This window comes from Nothoprocta perdicaria, unplaced genomic scaffold (genome assembly GCF_003342845.1).
Source record: "Nothoprocta perdicaria isolate Ctin4 unplaced genomic scaffold, notPer1 scaffold_275, whole genome shotgun sequence".
Taxonomy (NCBI): Eukaryota; Metazoa; Chordata; class Aves; order Tinamiformes; family Tinamidae; genus Nothoprocta; species Nothoprocta perdicaria.
Genome location: NW_020455505.1, coordinates 451289 through 466470, shown reverse-complemented (window position 1 = coordinate 466470; position 15182 = coordinate 451289). Strand labels below are relative to the sequence as shown.

General features: G+C 47.9%; 3 protein-coding genes across 4 annotated transcripts; 1 reads left to right on the top strand and 2 right to left on the bottom strand.

Annotated features, from left to right (window-relative positions):
* Positions 1 to 2182: 2182 nt before the first annotated feature.
* On the bottom strand, positions 2183 to 6013 carry TEX12 (testis expressed 12). Its single transcript, XM_026041041.1, has 5 exons — positions 5980 to 6013; positions 3459 to 3524; positions 2841 to 2952; positions 2668 to 2719; positions 2183 to 2393 (listed from the first exon to the last, which is right to left on the bottom strand). The coding sequence occupies exons 2-5, from the start codon at positions 3516 to 3518 to the stop codon at positions 2249 to 2251; spliced, it is 369 nt and encodes a 122-aa protein (XP_025896826.1). The 5' UTR covers positions 3519 to 3524; positions 5980 to 6013; the 3' UTR covers positions 2183 to 2248.
* A 1383-nt stretch (positions 6014 to 7396) lies between these two features.
* On the top strand, positions 7397 to 10822 carry IL18 (interleukin 18). Of its 2 annotated transcripts, XM_026041040.1 has the most exons (6): positions 7397 to 7542; positions 8188 to 8264; positions 8756 to 8764; positions 9268 to 9408; positions 10223 to 10371; positions 10511 to 10822. In XM_026041040.1, exons 2-6 carry the CDS (start codon positions 8195 to 8197, stop codon positions 10745 to 10747), a joined length of 606 nt encoding a protein of 201 aa, XP_025896825.1. In that variant the 5' UTR covers positions 7397 to 7542; positions 8188 to 8194; the 3' UTR covers positions 10748 to 10822. The 2 variants fall into 2 exon arrangements, with proteins under 2 accessions (XP_025896825.1, XP_025896824.1); XM_026041039.1 differs by lacking the exon at positions 8756 to 8764 and having other exon boundaries at positions 7490 to 7542.
* A 255-nt stretch (positions 10823 to 11077) lies between these two features.
* Positions 11078 to 15027, bottom strand: SDHD (succinate dehydrogenase complex subunit D). Its single transcript, XM_026041033.1, has 4 exons — positions 14970 to 15027; positions 14785 to 14880; positions 12969 to 13113; positions 11078 to 11774 (listed from the first exon to the last, which is right to left on the bottom strand). The coding sequence occupies exons 1-4, from the start codon at positions 15025 to 15027 to the stop codon at positions 11609 to 11611; spliced, it is 465 nt and encodes a 154-aa protein (XP_025896818.1). The 3' UTR covers positions 11078 to 11608.
* Positions 15028 to 15182: the final 155 nt, after the last annotated feature.

Genomic DNA, 15182 nt, shown 5'->3' with positions numbered 1-15182 from the left:
AACCAGCATGCAATAAGTGTCCCCATCTCTGTCTACGTATATCGTGATGAAGTTCACATGTAAAGAAAGATCCCAATTGCATAAGAAACCACGGTAGAATAACAGGAGTGATCTTTTAAAGAGCTACGGCTTGGCTTTAAATGCACTTAAACACCAGCCAAGGCAGATCCTCATTCCTCTAAGAATTATTGTTCTATTAAATTTTATTAGAGCTGATGACTTTTTTTTTCCATAAGGTAAACTAGTGCACTAGTAACAGGAGCCTGTGCTCTGTCGGTCCGCAAATGGAAGAAATTTGGGTTGTGTGATCCAGCGGTAGTTGGAATTCTAAGTTCTGTTTTTGAGCGACGCTTAATCCTACAGCCAGTGTTTTGCAGCTGGGATATATTAGTCACATAAATCTAGATCATCTAAATCTAGATCATCTAAATCTAGATGATCTGAAGAGTTGCATAATTTTGCTAAGCATGAGCAGATGTAATGAGGCAAATCCCTTTAGAGTTGGGGAAAACAGGTGGATGCCTACCACTAATGAAAGCCAGGTTGGTTTTTATTTCAGTGCTTACATAAATAACTACAGGTAAGCTGCCTGGATTTGCAGATCTGCATATGACCATTTTAACTTCTGCTTTTGATGATTACTATAAATGACCATAGCATATTATTCTAGAAACAAAGCAATATTCTAGACAATGTATCTTCCAAAATCTTTTCTTATTCACACACTTTAATGGCATCCCCGAGACTGGTCTCCAAAACAGATATACTTGCTAGGAACAAGTAAAATCTGTACAATATGATTTAGACTGCTGACCAGATATTTAAAAGTCCTTAAATGCTAAAGATGCAGATAGGCATCTTACAGGATTTTCAAAACTTCCTAAGCATCTAAGGCGCTTACGTGCTTAAAGAACTTTGAAAATCCTGCTAAGTACAAGTCTGCATCTTTAGATATCTAAATACCCTAGAAAATCTCGCCCTAGATGTCAAGTTTTTCTAATTATTTGTTTTAAATAGCACCAGTTTGATGGGTGTTACATTCGGGGGTGACTTTTATCTGCTAACGAGGAAAGGTAGGACTGAGTAAATCTGAAAAGATGTAAGGAGAAAATTAATTCCCAATACTCAAAGACATAAATGTTGCTTATGCTACAGGCAGGGCTGCCTAGCACTTTATTACAGTAGCCTGACAATTTGTACAGATAAAGCTTTCTATCTTTTATGTTGCATCTTTTTAATCCAGTCAAGTGACAAGAAAGAAAACTGGCTCGACGAACTCCACAACATCATTAAACGAACTGTGTATTCAGCAAACAATACTGGTATATAAAAATGACGTAGCAAAACAGCAGAGTAATATTCTAACTAGCGTTAACCTAGTCATTTCTGGACATTACCAGCAAAATTTTTAATATGCGCTTTTATGGTTATATTAAAATTGTCGTCATGTTATTAGAAAAACTATACATGTATGAAATTTTATTTTCAAATTAATACTTTATATCTCTTTGTACATTTCCCAAAATAATATTCGTGATAGAACTCTCCTATTTCTAAACTCTTCAGTCTGATCTCTTCAGGCTATTTATGCTGTGAGACAAAAATGGAAATAAGATTCCAAGTGTTTTCTACTAAGATTTTGGCACCAAAATATTTTCTAGAGTAGGAAAAAAATAGAAAATGGTTAATAGAAAACGATCAGAAGTTTTCACTTAGCAATCTTTTATATTTCATGTGTTTCTGTATTTTTATAAAGAGAACGTTTGGTTGTGAAAGTAGGGGAAAAAAAGTCTTAGTATTCACATTAGAAATACCATGACAGCTTCTGAATTCAGAGGTACTGTTCTTCCAAAACCTTGAAGTCAAGCAATGCAAAATTGCTATTACTTTCTTTTCAATCCCTTCACTATTGTCTATGGATGGAAGCATACGTATAGCCTAAGCAGTGAGTTGAAAAGTAAAAAAAGATGATTTGAAGTATAAAATCACAGGCAAACACAGAACTTAAGATGGATATTTAGTACTCTTTGTTACTAGCACTACCCTATTTCTTGTATACAATTATTTATTTCAAAAGCAGACTGGTACTTAAGTCGTAGGCAGTTTCTTGAAGTGCTAGAAATATTTAAAGAAGTTATTTATAAAACATTGTAGCATTTATTGTAGTTTATATCACAGTACATATATGTACAACAGTTTTGCTGTACAGCTTTATATGTACAACAGATTTCCATCTAACAAACTCCATTTAGCTTTGCAGAGTATTTGAGATCACTGTGAATCTCTGCTTCAAACTCTCCCTTTTCTGTAGCAAGTGGTTTTCTATGCTTTTCGCTTCTCTCAAGATTTCATCAAGCTCCTGGACATACGAGGCATCCACCGCTGCTCGCTCACTTAATTGAAAAAAGTCTGAAGTTAAAATCAGTACCAAAGCCATTAACTTTCTCACTACTTCTTAGATGTGCTTTGATGCTCTACTTTGAAATGTGTTCTCTGTAAAAACCCAGTTTATGGACAAAGCAATGCTATGCTGTAACAGAAAACAAAGGAGGTTTTTTTTCAAGGTCTATGAGAGTTTTGAGTGATAGTTTCTTTAAAGAAGAAAGTTGCAACAGCAACTTATCTTAGTTAGAAAAGTGCTGTAGAAAGAGTACAAAGTTAACTTGCCTTAAAATGTGGGCATATTTTGATAGCAAGTTCTTAATTTCTTTGTTCATCTCTGTTAACAAGAAAAGAAAAATGCCATTTTATTTTTTAAGAGTCTGAATGAATCAGTTCACCTCAACATTCAATTATCTAAATAATGTAATAAGCTACTCAAAGTGTATTTGATACATCACCATTTAAAACCTTTTCCAGAGGTTCAGCTTTGTAAAGGGACTGCGAGCTCTCAGGAAATTCCAGATCTGATGTTTCAAGGGAGGGCAACTGTAGATTCTCTGATACTTCACTCTAATGGAGTAACAGAGAACACAAGAACACACAAGTTTGAAGTCTTAAGCTTAGCACAGGCAGACTTCAATTACATATTTTTAAAAGGATCTAGAGTGTTTAATGAGTCTATGACTCAGAGAAAGTGCAAGTATTGTTGGCTGCCCAGTGTCAACGTTCTCCATCCTGAGCCACCACAACACCTGAGTGGTGCGTGAGTGTGAGGGGAATAACCATTTTGAGACTTTGGCTCAGGAAAGCTGGTGTAATTCAGCCCCTTGCTCTCAAGAAGCCCTGCACGACTGTGTTGCAGAGCACGGTCAGTTTTCTGGATCTCTAAAGAGAGAACTACTGCCGTGTTCTCACATGAGAAAAGGCACACAAGCGCGTGCAAGCGTCCAGGAGCTGAGCTGCAGCCGCGAGCCCCGTCAGTCAGTGCAGGGGCCCGCAGCGCAGGGCTGGCCGCCTGCCCCGGACCTCGCGCCGGGTGCAGGCCTTCCCTCCCCTCCGCGCCCCAGGCGGCTCACCTCGGCCTCTTTTTTACGTTTGCTCCTGCTCTCATCGGGTTTTTGTGTGTTGCTTGTCATTGTTACCTGATAAAAAGCACAACGCTGTGTTTAATGACTGTTTTTCTTGAGTGGCTGGAAAATAAAGCTAAGGGCGCCGCTGCGCAGCGGCTCACGGGCGAGGCAGGGAGGGCCCGCGGGGCAGGAGGGCGCCGGGGCACCCGGCAGCGCCGCAGGGCGCCCGGGGGCCGCCTCTGCCCTGCCCGGCGAGCGGCGGCCTCCCGGTGCTGCCCCGGCCGCCCGCACCACGGGCAGCTCCCTCGGCGGGGCCAAGGCGGGCTGCGCGTGGGGAGCGCCGAGCGCTAACGGGGCCTCGCGGCGCCTCGCGCGCGCCGCGGCCGTTAACGGTCCTCGCGACGGTTGGCGCCCGCGGCGGCCGTTAACGGTCCTGGCGGCCGCTGGCGACGGCGAGGGGGAGCCGGGAGCCGCGGCGGACTGGGAGCGCCGGCGTCTCCCCGGCCTCACGCGCGGGCTGCGAGGCTGACGAAGGAGAAGTGGCGGCGGGGACGGGTTGCCCAAGACTTCCCGCTCGGACGCTCCCGCTGCAGCGGCCGCCGTTCCCGTCCGCGCCGCAGCGCTCGCAGAGCGCGGAGGGGGCTGCCCGCAGCGCGGAACCAGCGCGCAATATATGAGGAGGTGGCTGACTAGGAGAAAGGAGAGCTTTGGAGGCAATGATTCAAGAGATCTCTTTCAGAACTACACTTTATGTTGTCAGTCAAAAATATTAAATAGCATATAAAGCTCAGTCTTTCTTAAATTTAGCTTGATTAGGTACAGTGAAGGAAACTGTCACGAGAGAGAGAGTTATGTTGGACTTTATGGGACTTCTCGTGTATTCCCGTTTTTTAAGGGAAAGGATCTTAACTGTGTATAATTGATGGTACATTGAGAGCCAAAACTCAGGACAAGAAATGAAACTGCTGAAAGAACAAAAACTAAAGACTTCCCCAAAATAGGACCAATATTCGATACACTTTATGAAAAAGCTCAGTTTGTGAAAAGCTCAAAATAGGCTACAAAAAAAATGTTATTAGTAATTCTATCTAACATTAAGAGATATGAAAGCAATATGTTAATAAATATAGCATGTTAAGTACCATCGACGTGTTTAGCTATTTTTATTAATAAATCATCTGAATTAAACGTATGAATTGTTTCACCACATTCAGTATCTTATGGGTGTACCAGTCTATGGCAGGAGTGAAGACCTTGTCTAAAAATCATGTAAGCCCTCCAGTAAGTAGTTCCAGTTCCTTAAAAAAAAAAAAAAAAATGGAAATACTAAAATTCCAGGAGAAATGAAAGCTGAAAACTTGCAATAAAAGACATTCATGTAGGAGTTGAAACTAGTTCTTTAAAAACGCAAATATAGAAATAGCAAGAGAGAAAAACCCTGTAGGCAAAGTGCTGAATGTTTAAGTGAATTTTTAGGATCTCAGTCTAAAGAAAGACGAGTTCCTCCTTGTAGTTATTTTCTGACACATTCCCTGTGGCCACTAGCATCCATGGTCAGTACGCCACAGTGCTGTTGGGGTGGATTTGTTCAACGTTTGGTGCCAAGTGCAGTCCTATCACTGAGCTAAAAATAAATCTAGATCTCATGATAAAAAATAGGGGAAAAGAGAAATAATAGCTACGATATAAATTCTTAAAACATTTTAATGCAGTGCTATACGGAGCGAGATATCAACAAAGAATTGTCAACAGCATCGGCAGAATGGGGGACTCTATCATGCCTGAAGGTCTCTTGCCCGAATTTGGAGAAAATGAATACTGAAAAACAGACAGAGTGAAGAAAAGAGACGTGAATATGTTGGCGATGATGCGAAACATTTGAGGGTAGAACCTTGCGGTTGTTGAGTTCAGTCAAAAGAAGACCGTGAGGTAATTTGATCAGACATTACAGCCTCACAAGGGGGAAAACTTGGTTGTGAAACAGCTATCAGGAAAATGTACAGGAACCAGTGACCAGAAGCAGAAGCCCATAACACTTAGATGGGATTTTTTTTTAACCCTAAGAACGAAGCATTCCAATAAAGTAGCAAGAGGAGTAGCAAAAGCCTATGCTTTGTGTATATATGGAGTCCTCTAGATGGACATGTTTAAGTCAAATCTGGGTCTCTCTCCACAAAGAAGTGCTAAATGTCATGCAAGAAAACAAGAAGTCGAAAGGAGATGATAAAATACTGCTCTGTAGTTTGATTTCACTTGACGTGACTGCCTGCAAACAGATATACGTGCTTAGTATCAGAGAGCAGTAACTCCCCCCACCCAAAAAAAAAATTATTAAATATTTTTCCTTTGTTTTTAGCAGGAGAGAGTTTCACTCTGCTGAGGGGGTATTTTAGTGACTAAGTCAAATGTAATCTTGCCTCACGAGAAAGAGTAACGGCCAAATCACAGTTTTCTGTAATTATTTTGAGGAAAAAAAAAAGAAAAAGTTGTTATCAGTGTAAAGAGAGAAGATGCATTTCTGCAACACCTGTGCAGCGGGTTTGCGGGCTTGCTTTGTTTCTGTCTGCGCATCTCAGCACGCTGCTGAGCTCGGCCCCCGCAGGGCCGCGCTGCGCAGGCAGGGCGCGCAGCTACGCAGCAAAATGGGCGCTCGCGCCCCGCGCGTCTCGGCCCCGCAGCGGCGCGCGCGCGAGCAGGCGGCTATCGCCGTCCACGGCCTCGTGTCCGGGGACGCGGAGCCGCGCGCCCCGTGGCGCCTTCCCGCGCGGAGCCCACGGGCGCTGCCGCCGCGAGGCTGCTGCTGCGCGCGGGCAGCGCGCGGGACGGGACGGGACGGGACGGGGCGGCGCGCGGGGCGGGGAGGTGCGGAGCTCGCTGCAGCCGCGCGGCCCTCAGCTTTGCCGCGCGTGCGGCTTCTGCGATCCCCGCCGCGGAGCGGGAAGTGACGCCCGTATAAGAGCCGCCGTCGTGGGCGCGAGATCGCATTTGCGGCGCTCCCGCGCGGGCGGCTCCTTCTGCCGGGGACGGCGGCGGGCGGGTGACCGGGACCGGGACGGGGACCGGCAGCTGCACCCGCTCGCGCTCCCGCAGCGGGTCGGACGGTGCGGCCGCTCCTGCCGCCTCGGCGCCGCAGCCCCGGAGCGAGGTAGGACCCGGCGCTGCGCCCGGGAGCTTCTGTGCGAGTCGGCGGGGGCGGCTCTCGCAGGAGCTCTGGCCGGGCAGCAGCTCGGAAATAGGGGCTCCTTTTACAGCTTTTCTCCTCGAAGAGCCAGGGAGGTCATTTAAGTTTTTCTGCTTAAAAAAAAAAAAAAAAAATCGGGCAGTGTATGCCTGGAAAAATTCCTGATAGAGATTAGGCAAGAGCAAGGGAACTGTGGTCCTGCTGGGAGTGGCACGTTTTCTAATGTAATCTAATCCATGTGCCTTGCTCTCCATCTTGGACTCGGCTTGGCTTGGCGAGCCCGCTCCAGCTGCAGAGGCAGCGGCACTGCCGCTGGGCGCTCGCTCACCGGGCTGGCTGCTTGTGCGTGGAAGGAGACGCAGCCCCGCCGCTGTGCTCCGGCTGTGCCCTCCCCGCCAGGTGTACGAGCTGTGTAGAGCCTGTGGCGACTAGAATTTGCTCAGAGAGATTTTCTTCCAAGTGCTGGACTAGGGGGAGAATGAACAATCTCGGTGACTCACCCACCCTAATCCCCAGGGTTGATGTGTGTGCCCATTTATCTGCTTTGCTCTTTTAAAAACAGCAAGTAAAGCAGCCTTTAATTGCTTATTTACGTTGCTCATTTACGTTTCCTATAGTAAGTCTTTTCCAGGTGGTGAGAAAGAGCCTCACAAGGCAGTTCCAGCCTGTGGTTACCCTGGTTTGACACAGTTGTTAACATTATTCCTGCAGCTACTGCACAGGAAAGAATGCTTTGACAGTGGTTAGGAGGTTTGAATGAAGCGCTTCCTATTCTAGAGCACTTCAAGTCGTGATCGCAATATTTGAACAACCGCTGTACCGCTGTGAGAAGTTTGGGCAACACTCAACACCGTTACCGCTTTTAGAGGCTCTTCTCGGGAAACGTGTAGTTCCTGGCTGCTGTTGCACGTGAGTTGTAAGCTGGCAGAAAGAACTGGTATGACAGTGCAGAAACCTTCCAATTGGATGTGTGTGGGATTTCTTTTCCCTAGCCCAGTTGCCCCAAACTACTTGACTTCAAAAGAAGTTACTCTTATTTAGCAATCAAAGCAATCAAAGTCACCCAGAGAAGAATCTGTAAGGCTGTAAAGAAGAAGTCGGTAAGAAAGTGCACTTAGATGTATTATTTTTGCTGTAAGCATAAACAGATGGGTGCAGTTACGGGGACCTGGGAGGGGTACAGCAAGCCTCTGACCACCACCGTTCTCCTGTTCTGTGCATTAACGGCTCTCAGTCCCTGCGCTAGGGCATGAAGAGGCGAAAGGCCCCTTGTCTGGCTGCTAGCTGCAGGAGGCTGAGGGTGCAAGCAAAGCCAAAAGCAGTCAGCAGCCCTGTATCTTGTTATAAATAATAATGAGCGGCAACAGAAAAAGACTCGACTAGAGTAGGCAGACTACAAATCATGTACACAGGTAGCTTCTCAACATGTAGCAACACAGGCCAGCCCTGTCACGGTACAGTACAGCTAGAAGAGAAGAAGCCCAAGAGCTCCCGGGCCTTGCAGGGTAAGACGTGCTGTTCTTACCACTGAAACCTCTCCGTGTGTTTTGGCAGAGTGAAGATGAGTTGTGAGGATATTATTCCTGTGTGCGCAGTGCAACTTGGAGAAAACTTCTGCCTCTATTTTGCAGGTACGTATGACCTCTTGCTGAAAGAGATAAACCGTGTCTGAATTGCTCTTAGAATAGCAAAAGGTCCTATGTGATTCAATCCTGTACTTGGTTTGGCAGATACATTTTTGTGGCAACATTCCCTCCCCCCCCCCATAGTATCTGAGTAATCCTCAAAGCAAGGACAAAATTAATATAGACTTAACTTGAACTGAGCCGCTCACCGGTAAGTAACTCAAAGACATTTGCTCGTCTCTTCATGTAGAGGCACCTCAAGTTTTCAAATGCCTGGTGCCTTCATCGCCTTGTTGACTTAGGGTTAGGGTTGCACTCAGTTTTAAAACAGAGCGGCTCAGCTGGAGGGTTAGTGGCACCTGGCAGGGACAACTGCAAATAGCTAAGTGCCTGGAACAGAACTAGTTAGAAAATGCTGTCTTCTGTGAGGGCAAAACTTATTTTTTTTTCCCTTTTCTTTTTTTCCCCTTCTTCCCTCATTCTTCATTGGAATGAAGATGATGATGGTAAGCTGACACTTTGTCACGGTCTGAACTAAGCTGCTCAGCCTTACCAACACACAAGTGCTTTGCATGGCTTGGCCAGGAAGGTTTCTGACTGTTGGATGGCGGGGACGGACGAGTTACAGCTCACCTGATGCTGACGATGCCTTCTATCCTCCTGCATTGCGTGGTAGCTTCCCCCAGGACAGGGGGCAACCTCGTGGTGCCAGTACAATTGCTAGGCAAGAGAGAGGGGTTTTGGCAACTGGACTTGCATTAACGCATTCAGTAGCCTCTCTTGCTCGTTCTCCGAGTTGCTCATGTCCTGGAAAATCCTTACCTCTCCACCGGGTCACTAAAAGCTAGTGGGAGGCAGAGGGGCAGGATGAAGCGGGCCCCGTTTTGTTTGAGATTGAGCTTCCAAGCAATTGTATCTTTAATGGGACAAGGAAGCCTGTGGTGATCTGCTAAGAGCAGGGGAAATTATAGCTCAAATATTTGATCTTCTGTGCTTAATATTTCTTCAGGGCTGGAATGCGATGCCTTGGCAGAGGAACAAATTTTCCAACATCGAGTCTTCCGAAATGAATATAGGCAGTTGCTTGTGTTTCGACCAGATCTGCAGCTGGCAGCGTTTGAGAATGTGACAGATCAGGAGATGAAGTGTGGTACACCATTTTTTTGTTCCCTCCTGTAACAACTGTGATGTCCTTTTTCTCCAGAGGTGTTTTTGTTCTTCGTAAGCTCTGAGCCTAAAGGGCACGACTGACAGTAAAGGCTTAACACTTCGGCTGTAGCTTGCTCTTACCCCAAGTCAAGCATAGAGCTAAGCTAAAACGGCTGAAACTTTGCCTGCTGTGTGCAGAGATGAGAAAGCAGAAATACTTCTGCAGCAGGAGCCAAAATTACAAGTTCTTCTTAAAGAGTTCCCTGCACTTCAGACAGTTCAGGGGTCTCCCCAGAGGAAACGGGTGCAAAGATTTCTATGTTACAGGTTTAAACAAGCATAATGCAACACCAAAAGCTTGCTCTCTTTTTTTTCTAAACAGCCATAGTTAACATTGTATTTATGTTTTTGTTTGTGATTTTTCTTTGGGGGGGAGCAGCAATTAACTCAGGACTATATTTATAGACCACATTTATTTGCAGATCACAGATGTGATCTGATTTACCAATCACTATTTACAAATCCACCTTTCACTTTGTGCATGCACACAGAAGGACTTGAACATCCATCCCACACCGACTGGTAAGTCACCCATGTTCCTACAAATCCAAGCTTTTAGTTGCTGAGTGTTGGCAGAATGTCACACACCTGCTACTAGTGGTCACGCAAGCTACAAGTCCTAGCTGCTTGGTCAGAAAAAGTGGCCTGGCAAGACAGCAGTTGTCCGTGGAACGGTAAAATACAGAACCGCGGGTTAAGTTGCTGCAGCTCCCCCGTTCTCTGCAAGCTCTAACAGACAAATAATTTGTGTTTAGGCAGTGGAATGCACTTCAACATTCACTGTTTCAAAACCACCACGCCTTCAGCAGGGATGCCTGTTGCATTCAGCATTCAGATACAGGACAAGAATTATTACATGTGCTGCGAGGAAGAAGAAATTGGGAAACCAATAGTTCAATTTAAGGTAAATATCTCACATGGGCTTTCCATACTGTCAATATGTATAATATGCATGTAAAATTAAACATGCAGACATGGGGGGGTTGAAATGAAACTTCAGAAGTTCTGTGTTGGCAGTAACCCCTTCCCATTTTCTTCCGCAGGAAGGAAAAGTTCCCACAGACATTCCTCAAGAAAGCAACTTCATTTTCTTCAAAAAGACATTTACTTCTTGTAGCAGCCAAGCATTCAAGTTCGAATATGCACTAAAACAAGGCATGTTCCTGGCCTTTGAAAAAGAAGGCTGCCTGAGAAAACTAATTTTAAAGAAAATGTCAAGTGAAGATGAAGTGGATGAAACTATGAAGTTTAACTTAAATCAAAATGAAAGTTATAACTAGTGACATACTTGGATCTTCTTAAAATGTATTCCCTGACTTCAAATAAATAAATAAATAAATGTTGTTCCTTCTTCATCCAAAGCCATTTTTTTTTTATTTTTAACTTGCTACTGTTAGTCAGTAAAAGAATCCAGAGTGTCTGCTGCTCGAACAGCTTTTCGTAGTAAGATTTCTGTAAGTTCCCAGTTCAACAGAACCTTTCATAGAACACTGATCGCAACGCTGAGCTTGATCAAAAAAAATAAAACAGTGAAAACGCAGGACAAACATTTTGACCATCCCCAGTCTAGGGAAAAAATGGTTCCAAATCACACACACACAGTTTCTGTAAATTCTTTATTGGATGGATTAAGAAAAAATATTCCCTTTTCCACATCAATTCTCAGGGCCCAAAGAGCTACAGGGAGTGCCTTACATACAGTTCAGCTGTTGTGGTGTTGGAACAGCAGTCCAACTTTCCTCGAGTCAAATGTGCTTTACATAATAAGAAAGCAAACCAGTGTTATGTTAGAAAAAGAAGGGGAAAGGAAAGATCAAGGTGATGTTAAAAGGCAAGTTACCATCAGCTTTGTAAGTCTGTTATTAACTGCTTCCTCCCCGTTTAAACTAAAATTTAAATCAACTTGTTCTTGCCTGGGCAGAATTCACTTTAAAGCTCCTTCTCTTCCAACACTTTAACTGCTGTTGCAATAAACCAAAACAAGATGAGCTCTGCATGACTAGCTCTGGGCTTGCTCTTGTGGTACGTACATGCTACGGACCCCTTGTTAGTCATTTCTCCCGCATTCAACATCTCAGCACAAACAGGACAAAGCAGAGGCAGCGGTGAACAATCATGTTCGTCGGGGACCTGGGCGCACCTCAGAGACTCCACAGCATGGCCACAGCCTTGCAGATACCGACATCGTGGTAGTTAAAGTAGCAGAGGCCGGCGAAGGTCACGGCTGAGAGCACATACAGACCTGTATTGGCCACTTTAATGGGCATCTCTCCATGGACGTAGTCAGTTATAACCTGTCCGAGACCCCTACGGAGTAACAGAGAGAGAAGGGAACAAGCTGAGAACGGAGAAGAGCTCTCCTCGCTGCAATCCTTCTGGCTTACGGGAGCACTCTCCCCTGGTACCAATTCTCTTCCGTGCTACTCGTGTCGATTACTTCAGACACATCATTTCTCTCACCCCCCTTCCCCTTTCCAACAGAAAAACCACGCGCCACTAAAAAAGACAGACAAATGCATTTCAGAAAAGTCACTGCAGCACTCATTCTACTTCGGTTTTTAAAAAGAGTCAGCTCAGAGTTTTCTTAATGTTACTGAGGAAACAGGATGTGGAGCACAGCTCTTGCAAACAAGTAATGTGCCTCCGAGAAACAGTGGGCAGCTAATCTGATTTCCACAGACACAAGAAAAGTAACCAAAGGGAACGCGCTTCTTGCTTGAGCAGCAGCGTGTGGTGCTGGGGCCAGCCCCGAGCACAAAAGGCGCCAGGAGGGATGTTCAGATTAGAGAACAGCAACAGCAGCAACCACGGAGCATACTCAGGGGTCTGTCACCCCAGAAATGCACTCTTTCTGCCACATTCAATCTATCCTGCCCCAGAAAGACACGGACGTGGCTACAACAGTGGGATAGTCCTGTTCCCCAAAAGCAGAGCGACATTTGCCCGTGGCAGGGACACGTCGCCCAGCAAGAGAGAGGAACTCTGGACAACTCTTTCTGGTTCTCCTCTCGCCCATTCGCAGAACACCGCTGCTTCTCCACGAGGGAAATATTACAAGACTCTACACGCATGCACAGATGTTATGTGTCAAGGCGTAACGTGGAGAGAAAAACAACAGCAAAAAAGCAGTCATTAGCACAGAAGGCTCCTAATGCAAGATACTGTATTCCCTGCGCAAGGCACCGGATACAGACTGGAGAACACGACAGGGTGGTGCAGTCACCATTTCAGTTTAACAGCAGTATCTTTTGTGCCCGCTGCCGGAGGAGCAGTGTGACAGAGACCCAAAGTAAAGCTGGCCTTGTTCAAGGTGATAACAGTAACCAGAACTTTCCCAGTGAGGCCTCTGAAGGTGCCGCCTGCCAGGGGGTTCACAGTAATGAGGCAATATATGAGACTTAACTGTCCTACAGGGAGCTAATGCAGGGCTTTAGCCTAAGGCTCAGGCCCGTCCTGGCTGTGAGACACACTCGTGGATTTTGAGGGCCCTGCTGTGCTTACCAGTGGCCATGCAGAGTGAGGGCTGCAGCCAGGGAATAGTCCACAGCCGGTCCCGGACACAGATAGGCTGCCGGAAGGAGGCCCAGCAGCAGGACGCTGACGGCTCGCTCGCCCGCCCAGTGCAAGGACGCAGCCTTGGAAGCGCCTGCAAGGACACAGCACGTTTCAGCACCACGTCCTGCTCTCGGTGCCACGGTCTCCACAGCAGCTGCCTCATGCTCATCCCCATGGCGCCGCTCTCCCAAACCTGACTGCCAGGCTTTTAGCTGAGCAAAACGCAGGTGCCCTGGAATTACCACTGTAGACTCTGGAGCTACGTTACAAAGGTTCTCAAAGGGTCATTTCAAGTAGTGCTCTCTCGGCTGCTGTTGAGAAAGAGGTGGTTAGGAAACCTTCAAGGAAAGGTCTAGTCTAGAAAACCTCAACAGGCAAAGTCAAAAGAAACAGCAACCCTAAGTCGACAGCGCACAGTTCAAGAACACGGTCAAGCAGCACCACGGAAACCGTTCCTCTCTGGAAACGGAAATCTCTAAAACCAAAACCTTTCCTCGTCTGGAGCAAACTTCCAGAGTGTTGCCAACATGCAGGGCTCCTGTGGGGCTCGCAGGGCCTCCACTCCGCATCAGCGCGGCTGGAGATGCCGGCGAATGGCTCCTCTACAGGGACTGGCTGCACCCTTCCGCCCAGCCACCAGCATGGTTGCTTTTAACTGCAAATAGCGAATTCTCCTTTCGAGACCATCGGGTCACGAGTGCTGAACGAATGGCCCAGGAGTAGTCTGAAGGCACAGGCATTTCAGGTCCTCAGATGTGTGCACGTACAGTCTACAGAACAGATGGCCCGACATGTAGTTCACAAGCTTTGCCATCAACCTGTGCTTAAGGCAAGCCTGCAGGTATTACAGGTGAAGGTTCCCAAAAGGAACCCAAGACCATGATGCTCTAAGCGACATTTTTAACCTGAATATCAACACCAGCCCAGGCAGGCTGGTGCCATTACACGCCCCCGCAAAGTGCCTTCCTGACACCCAAACGACATCCAGCGACGTACAAGTAAAGCCAGAGAAGCTTTAAGTGCCATGAAGCATTTCTTCCTCACTACAAAAAGACAGAGGTTTCATAAAGCGACCGCAAGAAACAGTAAGGATCTGCAGTGAAACATGAGACTGCGGCTGGGACTAATAACCTGTGCACATGTGGTGCACATGTGTAAAACCTGCTACCACTTTAACCTTTGGGAACTGGATTCTCTTTGGCTTCTGGGCACTGGAAGACCGCACTGTGGAAAGCTGCCTGTGGAAAGCTTGGTTAACGCAGCCCGTGACTCCCTTTCACCGATGTTTATTATCCAACCCAGATAAAAAAAAGGCCGGAAATGGCTTTGGTGCAGGCAGGCAGCAGCTTGTTTACGAGCCCTTCCTCGTACCTTCAACCTCTCAGTCACAGCGCGACAGCGGCAAAACACGCTTGACCTTTTCTCAGGAAGCTTCCCGCGGCGGGGCAGGCATGTGGTGGGCACAGTATCTCCCACCACCTCCGCACGGTCTCGGGAGGGGAGAACGCAGCGCCAAGCACCGGCTCTGCCTGCAGGTCAGACTCGGCTGAGCACCGCGGGGCCAGCGGTCTCGGGGGGTTTGGGGATGGGAGACGGGGCCGCCCGCTCACAGTACGGTCACCCCGGGGCGCACAGAGCCATCTCTGCGGGGCCTGCTGCCCCTCAGGCCGGCCCTGCGGCAGTTTCCGGGGGAAAGCGGCGGCTGCTGCGGCGACAGGGCAGCCCGGCCCGGGGAGGCCCCGCGGGGCGGCGCGGGACGTACCGTGCGCGGGCCGCGGGGCGCCGTGGCTCTGGCGGGCGGCGGCGAGCGCGGCGAGCGGCGCGGGCGGGCGGAGCGGCGTCCTGGCGAGGAGCAGAGCTGCGGAGAGAGGCGGCGTGAGGCGCGCGAGGGACCCGGCCGGGGCAGGGGCAGGGGAAGGGAAGCGGGCGCGGGGGCCGCGGCCTCACCCCTGGTGGCAGCGGCGGCGCCGCCGCGGGGCCGCAGCAGCAGGGCCAGCGCCGCCATCTTCCCCAGCGCAAGGGCAACGCGGCCGGAACGGGAAGCGGCCGCCGCCCTTCCGCGTCCGCTTCCGCGCGGGGAGGGGCCGGAAGGCGCGCCGTCCTCGTCCTGGCCGAGAGCGCCCGTGCGGGGGGAGCGCCGCGGCCGCCCCGCCCCGCGCC

Coding starts and splice junctions, on each gene's coding strand:
- SDHD (XM_026041033.1), bottom strand. CDS start 15,027: ATGGCGGCGCTGGCCCTGCTGCTGCGGCCCCGCGGCGGCGCCGCCGCT. Junction 14,881..14,969: donor CGCCGCCGCTGCCACCAGGG/GTGAGGCCGCGG, acceptor CTCTCTCCGCAG/CTCTGCTCCTCGCCAGGACG. Junction 13,114..14,784: donor CGCCCCGCGGCCCGCGCACG/GTACGTCCCGCG, acceptor GTGTCCTTGCAG/GCGCTTCCAAGGCTGCGTCC.
- TEX12 (XM_026041041.1), bottom strand. CDS start 3,518: ATGACAAGCAACACACAAAAACCCGATGAGAGCAGGAGCAAACGTAAA. Junction 2,720..2,840: donor TCTGGAAAAGGTTTTAAATG/GTGATGTATCAA, acceptor TCTTGTTAACAG/AGATGAACAAAGAAATTAAG. Junction 2,394..2,667: donor AAATATGCCCACATTTTAAG/GCAAGTTAACTT, acceptor TTTTCAATTAAG/TGAGCGAGCAGCGGTGGATG.
- IL18 (XM_026041040.1), top strand. CDS start 8,195: ATGAGTTGTGAGGATATTATTCCTGTGTGCGCAGTGCAACTTGGAGAA. Junction 9,409..10,222: donor AGATCAGGAGATGAAGTGTG/GTACACCATTTT, acceptor ATTTGTGTTTAG/GCAGTGGAATGCACTTCAAC. Junction 10,372..10,510: donor AACCAATAGTTCAATTTAAG/GTAAATATCTCA, acceptor TTTCTTCCGCAG/GAAGGAAAAGTTCCCACAGA.